Below are 10,958 nucleotides of genomic sequence, written 5' to 3' on the forward strand. Positions count from 1 at the left end.
GGCTTAACATCAAAGAACATCCAGAGGACTTGATCCTTCAAAGGTCATTCGACATAAGGTGCTTTATAGTGTTGTAGTGGTTCAATAAAAAACAGTTTGAGCTGCAGTAAATCATGTTGTACCTTGGGCGTGGGAAGACCTTAGGTTATGTTGTAGGGACGTATGCTCTTGGTCTTAATATTTGCAGTATCGATATCATAATATACTCATTATGGAAGCAGAGTCATGCCAAAAACGATTTGGATTTGGATTTAATTACAGTAGACTCGGCTTCTTTCAATTGATTCACAATTGCATAACATGTATGCACACTCATAACCTCAATTCAGAGCATTCAATCTTCCAATTTACCCTCTGAAAGCACCAGATTAGCAAAGAAAAATCTAGAAATGCAACAACGTTATACAAAAATATCAAAAGGCAAAGTGAAAACAAGGACTAGTGTTTGAAATCAAACAGCTCAGCTTCTTTCTCCTTCCAGAAAGCAAAGCTACGGTTGATGTATTTACAGATCTCGTCATTGCTGAAACAGGAGAAGTCCGTGCCGCTGCTACACTTGAGAAGCTCTTCTTCTTCCGGAGTGGCAGTCTGCACTAGGACCTTGGGCACTAGCCTTGTGTCTGGATACTGGCACTCTCTGGTAACCCCAGGATGGGACCTTCCAGGTACTACAGCATTCCCAAAGAACCTGGCTTTGATGTCCTCAAATCCGTCACTCCACTGCCGCTTCCCTTCTTGGATCTCCTGGAGGATGGCCTTGTGGAAGTCCCTGACGGTCTCCCATGGGAAACAACCTACATGATCGAAGACCTCGAAGCACAGCAGGTGCCTCATTTTCCGCTCCTCAGCCAGCAAATCCTGCTCCAGGATGTGGAAGTAGCCCAGCATGAAAAGGTCAAGGGTCAGGCTGTCGTAGGCAACCGGCGCCCCGTCCACCTGGATAGGCAGGAAGTGCTCGGGGGAATAGGTGGTGGGGCACCACTGGCTTAGGGATACCGGCGAGGACTGTATTTTGGCGCTCCGCCAGGTGTTGAGCATCTTGTCTACAGCAGTTTTTTGGCGGTAGAAGAGAAAGAGAGAGCTGGTCCGGTGTGGCGTCCCCATTTGTGTCGTCCAATTTTGTATCCCTGATTGTATTGTTGTTGTCTGATGTGGTGTCCCTGACTGTGTCGAGTTCCTTATTGTGTCGACCACGGCCTCTGCTCTTTCGACTGCCTCCTTTCTCACCCTGGCTCTCACAGAGATGGCGTATGCTGACTTCTTCCAGTGGCTCAAGAACAGGACAACAATGCGTTCTTTTCTCAGGCTGGTCGTCTCCATGACCCGGATTGGGGTAGGGATGTCATGGCGGGCTAGTTCAAGTTCACAGCCTAGAGCGGTGTTAGGGGTTTGAACAGCTATCTCAGAAGCTTCCACCCTCCCTCTCGGAGTCTGGCTCCTTGTGACCGGTCGATGCGAGTCATTCACAAACCCCCCAAACGGGTAAATCCCCCCAATTTGACCTTCAAAGTTGGACCTCAAACTCCTCACCGACACCCCGGACTGCTGGATCTCCCTCTCCACCCTCTCCCTCCTCCCTTTGCTGTAGCTCTGGCTCTCCAAGCGGTGGCTGAAGGATGACACCATCTCAACACGCTGAAGCCTACACATGCCCCTCTCAATCCCCGCCCCCACCGTTCCCCCCTCCCCTTCCCCCACCACCTCCATAACCACTTCCTCATCTCGGCTCGTCAGACTGGCCAGGAGTTGGTACATGCTTTTGACAATGCCAGAGACACGACTACACCACACAGGAAGAGGTAGATGTCCGTCTGCGTCCATCTGCTGGAGGAACTCATTGTTGACAGCGATGTTGGCGATGGGGTCGGGTAGGATGGCGCGGAGCTCCTCGGTGAGACGTGCAAGCTCCAGCTCGTAGGCCTGGCAGCGCTTCTGCATGGACACGTTCTCAATCTGCCTCTCAAGGTAGAGCAGGTCGTCCTCAGTCAGCAGCTCGCCGAACGGGCCCAGGATGGCATTGTGGGCCTGTGAGTACTTCCAACCGTCTGCTTCGGTGTAGCTATTAGCCATGTCCTGGTGGTGAGCAAAGGAAGGAAAGGTCTCAACTTAAAAACAATGGAAAGGTTGAAGCTAAAATGGTTAGCATCATCAGCTACATGCTACTTTTAGCTATCTACATGCTAAACAAAACTAGTGTTACACATGAAAAATACTTGTTTGTGACGATGTTAGAGATTCTTCCACACTATAAATGGCACAATCCTCAGACACCCAATGGTAATTTACTCCAGTCCATATCCGGAAATCTATGGAAGCAAATTTGTATTTTTTGGGCATTAATCTGCTTCCATCGCAGTTAACGACTGTACAGAATGCTACATGCATGTGTTGAAAACATACCTTCATCCTTTGCTCCTCCTCGTCCTGTAACCTGGCCTTGAGTTGGCGCACCATAACCTGCCTCTTCCACTCTGCAATGGGCCGGCCACTCTCATCGTGGGTGGGCACCAGAGAGTCTATGTCAGCCAGGATCACCTCCTCTATGGGAATGAGCTCCAGTAGCTCCCCCTCACTGTCAGCCCTCTGAGGAGATAATATACCATCAACACATAGTTTATTTCCAAAAAGCTTTCTCCACCAATTTTTCAACAGAATTAAATGCTTATGGGTACCTTTATGTGTATGTAAAATATTATTGTTCTCAGATTTAATAGATTTTTTGTATTAAAATGGGCTTTGTTGCAATATGCTGTATATCCATTGTTTAGCTGGAATGGATATTCATATCGGTATATTTAAAATATAAATTCAACCCATCATGAATCGAGCCTCATTCTATAGTGTTCGGTTAGAGTTAGGACGTGTCCCAAATGGCATTCCCTTGTGGCGTAATACCAAGACGTGCATTTGACCAGAGTCCAGATCTCATACTACTGCAAAGATTTTTTAAATGTTGTTGTTTTTTTAAATATTGATGTCACAAATGTATAATTTGTACAGTTCTTTATTAAAAATGTAATTATTTGTCACCTTTGACTGTGTAAAGCCTTGCAGTGCTACTTTTCTCTGAGTGTGAGTCGGATAACAGTGCATTCGGAAAGTATTCAGACCCCTTGACTTTTAATACATTTTGTCATGTTAGAGCCTTATTCTAAAATTGGATTAAATAAATACAAATCCTCATCAATCTACACACAATACCCCATAATTGTCACGATCGTTTAGAGATGGATTGGACCAAGGTGCAGCGTGTACATTTTACTTTTATTAAATGACACCAAAAAAACACCAAAATACAAAAACGAAGCTACATGCAATGCAGAAAGCAACTACACACAAACAAGATCCCACAATCTAAGGTGGGAAAAAGGGCTGCCTAAGTATGATCCCCAATCAGAGACAATGATAAACAGCTGCCTCTGATTGGGAACCATACTAGGCCAACAAAGAAATAGAAACATAGATTTGCCCACCCAAGTCACACCCTGACCTAACCAAATAGAGAATAAAAAAGGCTCTCTAAGGGCAGGGCGTGACAATAATGAGAAAGCGTAAACAGATTTTTAGATTTTTTTTTGCAAATGTATTAAATATAAAAACAGAAATACCTTATTTACGATATTTAAGTATTCAGACCCTTTGCTATGATACTCAAAATTGAGCTCAGGTGCATCCTGTTTCCATTGATCATCCTTGATATGTTTCTACAACTTGATTGGGGTCCACCTCTGGTAAATTCAATTGATTAGACATGATTGGAGCTGGCCTCCCCAGCCAAACCTTGTAATCGGGGGAGAAAGGCCTTAGTCAGGGAGGTGACCAAACACCCGATGGTCACTCTGACAGAGCTCCAGAGTTCCTCTGTGGAGATGGGAGAAGAAGGACAACCATCTCTGCAGCACTCCACAAACAAGTCTGTAATCGCTGCCAAGGTGCTTCACCAAAGTACTGAGTAAAGGGTCTGAATACTTATGTAAATGTCATATTTCTGTTTATAAAAAAAAAATGTAAACTATTTTTTTCATTGTCATTATGGGGTATTGGGTGTAGATCCATTTTAGAATGAGGCTGTAACGTAACAAAATGTGGACAAAAGTAAAGGGGTCTGAATACATTCCGAATGCACTGTATATCTTGTTTGGCAATAAATGTCATAGTCTCTCTGAAAAAAAAGTGTCTAGCAAAAAAAAAAGTGTCTAGTGAAACAAACACATGTCTGTCATTTAACAACTCCATGCCATGATTAGATATGAAAAATACACACCAATCTCTTTCATAAGTATAAAAAAAATACAGAATTACCAACATTTCTGAAAATGTATATAGCGTTTTGGAATCATAATAGAGCATTATATTACACGGAGCATACAAATGATATTCTACTTTATTTATATAGGCCTACATTGACTTGTGTTGCTCAACACTCGGTGGGTGAAAAGGCAATGAAACAATAGTGCACAGATAACATCTATCTATCTATCTATCTATCTATCTATCTATCTATCTATCTATCTATCTATCTATCTATCTATCTATCTATCTATCTATCTATCTATCTATCTATCTATCTATCTATCTATCTATCTATCTATCTATCTATCTATCTATCAGAACAAGCTCCATGAAATGACTGACGTTTTGTCCAGTGAAGACAGCAGTGATCCCAGCCTGTCTCAGAGATTTGATAGGCTTCATCTGGGAGAACAGGGTTTGGTCCCTCTCTGGAGGCTTCAGCAAATTAAAGGAGCCAACAACTACAAAGGCAAACACAACACAGTCTGTTATATCACGCTTCAACAAAAATGTATCTTTGTGGACATTTTTATTTGAGTTGTTTTGGATACTTTAAACCTTGTGGTTTATTGTAATGTACGAATGGTGTATGATTACTTGGGGTTAATAGGTTTTTTGACATGTTAGCTAGCATACCCAAAGTGAAAAGGCTAGCTCAAACTTCCCCTGGTGAGAGTGTCGCAGCTGACTTGGCCCATTCAAGATAACATGTTGCAGATCAATAAAATCTGGTTGGTTTAGACACAAAATAATTAGCTAGCTAGTTAGTAATATAGTACTATAAAGTTGTAATTTATACAAGTGGGTCGGATATAAAAGAATACAAGTGAAAGAATATAAAAGAATACAAGGTCGGATTTTCATTTTGCCAACATGTAGCCTGCCGTTTGCTGGAGCTAACGGTAATCCATTAATAAAAGAGGTTCACACTTGCATTAGCTGGCCAAAATGTGATCAAAATGTATTAAAGAGCAGCTGAGCTGACTGATTTACACTGTTTCAATCCTACTCATTAGGAAATGTGACTGATAATGAGATTTGGGGGCTTGGAGACTTGCTTTGATGTGGGTGTCTCTTGTGTGTGTGTTTGCACGCGGGAAGTATTTGCACATTCACTCTGCCAAAACAGTACACAGTTGCAGTCACTCACCCTTCTAAATAACTTGAAACAGTTTAACCAGTTCTTGTTTCTGGAAGTAACCTAAGCAAACTAGCCAATTTCTTTCAGCCGGTGTGCGACCATGGCAAAGTTGGTTTGATTTTGGGTAGCCCATCTGTGGGGCTAGTTAGGGACCGTCAATAAATTACACAAAGTAAATGGAACAATATTTTCATCTTGTACACCTTTTAGTTTTCTTGTTAAATGCTTTCAATATTTATATATGAGTTTCTACCATTTATAAGTTGTTTTAGGTTTTTTAAGTATTTAAATTGAAATGTTTTGATATTGCACCATGTACATTGTGTAATTTACTGATGGTCCCTAACTAGCCCCATGGGATATTCAAATCAAACCAAATTCACCATGGTCGGCGTGGGCATAACTATTGGGTTGCGTGCAGCTTCGCTCTGAATTGATGATCAGTTTTGGACAATACTGACTTTATGACAAAAATTGTCCTATTTACACTTTGTAGCCAATTCTGACTAGAATGAATGTTTCTGACTCATACCAGAGAAGGTGATTGTTCAGCTCAGTCGCTCTTTAACAGTATTGCAGTAATTTCAGCAATTCGGAATTATTTTGATTTTAGACAGCAAAGCAATCGATATCCTATCCTAAACTTTTTGGAAGCGAGAGGCATCTTTTTAAAATGTATTTACCTTTTTTTTGAGGGGGTCGATCAGCTTTAATATTTTATATTTCTACTACCAGTCCCTGTATATGTATAGACTTACCTTCACCACTCCAGTGTGTTTTTTTAGGGGGTAGATCAGCTTTAATATTGCAGATAGATTGTAGCTTCCATCAATGTTATTGTCTGCATCCTTTCCAATCCCCTATATATTTTTTGTAAATATATATACAGTATATATATATATATATATATATATATATATATATATATATATATATATATATATATATATACAGTATATACACACATACATACAGTGGGGAGACCAAGTATTTGATACACTGCTGATTTTGCAGGTTTTCCTCCTTACAAAGCATGTAGAGGTCTGTAATTTTTTATCATAGGTACTGTGAGAGACGGAATCTAAAACGAAAATCCAGAAAATCACATTGTATGATTTTTCAGTAATTCATTTGCATTTTATTGCATGACATAACTATTTGATCACCTACCAACCAGTAAGAATTCTGGCTCTCACAGACCTGTTAGTTTTTCTTTAAGATGCCCTCCTGTTCTCCACTCATTACCTGTATTAGCTGCACCTGTTTGAACTCGTTACCTGTATCAATCAAACAGACTCCAACCTCTCCACAATGGCCAAGACCAGAGAGGTTGTAAGGACATCAGGGATAAAACTGTAGACCTGCACAAGGCTGGGATGGGCTACAGGACAATAGGCAAGCAGCTTGGTGAGAAGGCAACAACTGTTGGCGCAGTTATTAGAAAATGGAAGAAGTTCAAGATGACGGTCAATCACCCTCGGTCTGGGGCTCCATGCAAGATCTCACCTCGTGGGGCATCAATGATCATGAGGAAGGTGAGGGATCAGCCCAGAACTACACGGCAGGACCTGGTCAATGACCTGAAGAGAGCTGGGACCACAGTCTCAAAGAAAACCATTAGTAACACACTACGCCATCATGGATTAAAATCCTGCAGCGCACGCAAGGTCCCCCTGCTCAAGCCAGCGCATGTCAAGGCCCATCTGATCCAGAGGAGGAATAGCCTAGTGGGTAGAGCGTTGGACTAGTAACCGGAAGGTTGCAAGTTCAAACCCCCAAGCTGACAAGGTACAAATCTGTCATTCTGCCGAATGACAGGCAGTTAACAGGCAGTTAACCCACTGTTCCTAGGCCGTCATTGAAAATAAGATTTTGTTCTTAACTGACTTGCCTAGTTAAATAAAGGTAAAATAAAAAAATAAAAAAATGGGAGAAGGTCATGTGGTCTGATGAGACAAAAATAGAGCTTTTTGGTCTAAACTTCACTCGCAGTGTTTGGAGGAAGAAGAAGGATGAGTACAACCCCAAGAACACCATCCCAACCGTGAAGCATGGAGGTGGAAACATCATTCTTTGGGGATGCTTTTCTGCAAAGGGGACAGGACAACTGCACCGTATTGAGGGGAGGATGGATGGGGCCATGTATCGCGAGATCTTGGCCAACAACCTCCTTCCCTCCGTAAGAGCATTGAAGATGGGTCGTGGCTGGGTCTTCCAGCATGACAACGACCCGAAACACACAGCCAGGGCAACTAAGGAGTGGCTCCGTAAGAAACATCTCAAGGTCCTGGAATGGCCTAGCCAGTCTCCAGACCTGAACCCAATAGAAAATCTTTGGAGGGAGCTGAAAATTGCCCAATTGCCCAGTGACAGCCCCGAAACCTGAAGGATCTGGAGAAGGTCTGTATGGAAGAGTGGGCCAAAATCCCTGCTGCAGTGTGTGCAGACCTGGTCAAGAACTACAGGAAACATATGATCTCTGTAATTGCAAGCAAAGGTTTCTGTACCAAATTTTAAGTTCTGCTTTTCTGATGTATCAATTACTTATGTCATGCAATAAAATGCAAATCAATTACTTAAAAATCATACAATGTGATTTTCTGGATTTTTGTTTTAGATTCCGTCTCTCACAGTTGAAATGTACCTATGATACAAAATTACATGCTGTGTACTACTCCATTCACAGAACAAACTGGCTCTAACCAGAATAGAAAGAGGAGTGGGAGGCCCCAGTGCACAATTGAGCAAGAGGACAAGTACATTAGAGTGTCTATCCCGGAGTCGCCTCTTCACTGTTGACGTTGAGACTGGTGTTTTGCGGGTACTATTAAATTAAGCTGCCAGTTGAGGACTTACCCACAAAACACCAGTCTCAATGTCAACAGTGAAGAGGCAACTCCGGGATGCTGGCCTTGTAGGCAGAGTTGCAAAGAAAAATCTCAGACTGGCCAATAAAAAGAAAAGATTAAGACGGGCAAAAGAACACAGACAATGGACAGAGGAAGATTGGAAAAAAGTGTTATGGACAGACGGATCTAAGTGTGAGGTGTTTGGATCACAAAGAAGAACATTTGCGAGACGCAGAAAAAAAATGAAAAGATGCTGGAGGAGTGATTGACGCCATCTATCAAGCATGGTGGAGGCAATGTGATGGTCTGGGGGTGCTTTGGTGGTGCTAAAGTGGGAGAGCTACATATGGACATTACCCAAATAAATGATCTAATGACTGTCTCTTCGCCGCAAAATCTACAGAGCTGGGAAGGTTGTGTCTCCCATATAAATATATAACATTCTATTGGTTCCAAGAATTTTGTATAATAATTTAAATAGAAAAATTCTAAGTTTTGAATCCGGTGTCATTTTCCGTATCAGTTCCTAAACCATGTGCCATGGAATCGGTACATCGAAAATCTCTTTCCAACTATTTTGCAATCTATATGGCACAGCTGTCAATTATAGTTTGGTGAATCATGGGTGACTCCATCATTTGTAAAAAGTTTCAGTAAATTATTTTTTGGTATCATTTCCATGTTGAAGGTAAAAAAATTATTTGGTGCATTTTCCCCCATATTCCATCCAGTTCGAACAATTATCTGGAGGTGTCTTGCAAAGTTCTCAATGCTCCTTACCAGAAGAGGCCACCTGTACATGTTGCATGGAGCCCGTGGCATTTCTCATTAGGGGGGAGTATATCGGGGTCAAAGATGAGGATGACGCCAGGGGCGGGGTGGGGTAGCGAGGCTGGGGAGGCACCTCCTTCACCGGCTGCTGGGGACACATACGGGACAGGGATGAGGAGTATGTCAATGAATAAACAGTAATAGATAAATATATTGGAACAAAGATATATTACAAATATATTACACATATATTTAGCATTGTAATGTATATAGAGAAATATATATATTTACAATATATTTCTGATATTATATACACTGTATGTATATGTGCACTGAGTGTACAAAACATAAAGAACACCTTCCTAATATTGAGTTGCACCCCCCCTTTTGCCCTCAGAACAGCCTCAAATCGTTGGGGCATGGACTCTACAAATTTGGCTGGATGTCCTTTGGGTGGTGGACCATTCTTGATACACATGGGAAACTGTTGAGCGTGAAATCCCCAGCAACTTTGCAGTTCTTGACACAAACCGGTGCTCCTGGCACCTACTACCATACCCCATTCAAAGGCACTTCAATCTTTTGTCTTGCCCTACACCGTCTGAATGGCACAAATACACAATCCATGTCTCAATTGTCTCAAGGCTTAAAAATCCTTCTTTCCTGCAGTGGGCTAAATCAGGGTCACACAGAGTGTTTCTTGGTAGTCTTAACCAAATCTAATTTGAAACAAAAGTATACACCTCACACGCATGGTTATGGGCTTACAAGAAATACCAGGTCAGATATAAGAGTTGAAATGTATTAAATTTAGAGTTTTCATCACAATATTACACTTTATATACATCACAGAAGAAAAAAAGGTTTATTAATGACTAAATTATGAAAAATATGAACAACATTCCACCCATGAGGCCACTAGGTCATTTGACGGACCGCCCCCCAGGTGGTGAGGGTAGGTAGCAACACATCTGCCACGCTGATCCTCAACACTGGAGCCCCTCAGGGGTGCGTGCTCCGTCCCCTCCTGTACTCCCTGTTCACCCATGACGGCTTGGCCAGGCACGACTCCAACACCATCATTAAGTTTGCAGATGACACAACAGTGGTAGACCTGATCACCGACAACGATGAGACAGCCTATAGGGAGGAGGTCAGAGACCTGGCCGGGTGGTGCCAGAATAACAACCTATCCTTGAACGTAACCAAGACTAAGGAGATGATTGTGGACTACAGGAAAAGGAGGACCAAGCACGCCCCCATTCTCATCGACGGGGCTGTTGTGGAGCAGGTTGAGAGCTTCAATTTTTTTGGTGTCCACATCACCAACAAACTAGAATGGTCCAAACACATCAAGACAGTCGTGAAGATGGCACGACAAATCCTATTCCCCCTCAGGAAACTAAAAAGATTTGGCATGGGTTTTACAGCTGCAACATCGAGAGCATGGTTGCATCACTGCCTGGTACGGCAATTGCTCGGTCCTCCAAAAGCAAGGCACTACAGAGGGTAGTGCGTTCAACCCAGTACATCACTGGGGATAAGCTGCCTGCCATCCAGGACCTCTATACCAGGCGGTGTCAGAGGAAGGCCCTAAAAATTGTGAAAGACCCCAGCCACCCGTCATAGACTGTTATTCTACTACCGCATGGCAAGCGGTACCAGAGTGCCAAGTCTAGGACAAAAAAGCTTCTCAACAGTTTTTACCCCCAAGCCATAAGACTCCGGCACAGGTAATCAAATGGCTACCCGGACTATTTGCATTGTGTCCCCCCCCCCCCCCCCCCCACAAACCCCCTTTTACGCTGCTGCTACTCTCTGTTTATCATATATGCATAGTCCCGTTAACTATACATTCATGTAGATACTACCTCAATTGGCCCGACCAACCAGTGCCCCCGCAA

General features: G+C 42.7%; 1 protein-coding gene across 1 annotated transcript; it reads right to left on the minus strand.

The window, feature by feature from the left end:
• Positions 1-233: 233 nt before the first annotated feature.
• Positions 234-9,214, minus strand: espnlb (espin like b). Its single transcript, XM_031809674.1, has 4 exons — positions 9,064-9,214; positions 4,636-4,754; positions 2,401-2,583; positions 234-2,073 (listed from the first exon to the last, which is right to left on the minus strand). The coding sequence occupies exons 1-4, from the start codon at positions 9,212-9,214 to the stop codon at positions 439-441; spliced, it is 2,088 nt and encodes a 695-aa protein (XP_031665534.1). The 3' UTR covers positions 234-438.
• Between the last annotated feature and the right edge of the window lie 1,744 nt (positions 9,215-10,958).

Source organism: Oncorhynchus kisutch, linkage group LG30 (assembly GCF_002021735.2).
Source record: "Oncorhynchus kisutch isolate 150728-3 linkage group LG30, Okis_V2, whole genome shotgun sequence".
Lineage (NCBI taxonomy): Eukaryota > Metazoa > Chordata > Actinopteri > Salmoniformes > Salmonidae > Oncorhynchus > Oncorhynchus kisutch.

What these genes read in the sequence shown, in the direction of transcription:
- espnlb (XM_031809674.1), bottom strand. Translation starts at nt 9,214, where the DNA reads ATGTGTCCCCAGCAGCCGGTGAAGGAGGTGCCTCCCCAGCCTCGCTAC. An exon ending in TGTACAGGTGGCCTCTTCTG is followed by an intron (nt 4,755 to 9,063) that starts GTAAGGAGCATT and finishes TTGCCTTTGTAG; the next exon opens with TTGTTGGCTCCTTTAATTTG. An exon ending in CTGTCTTCACTGGACAAAAC is followed by an intron (nt 2,584 to 4,635) that starts GTCAGTCATTTC and finishes TTATCTCCTCAG; the next exon opens with AGGGCTGACAGTGAGGGGGA.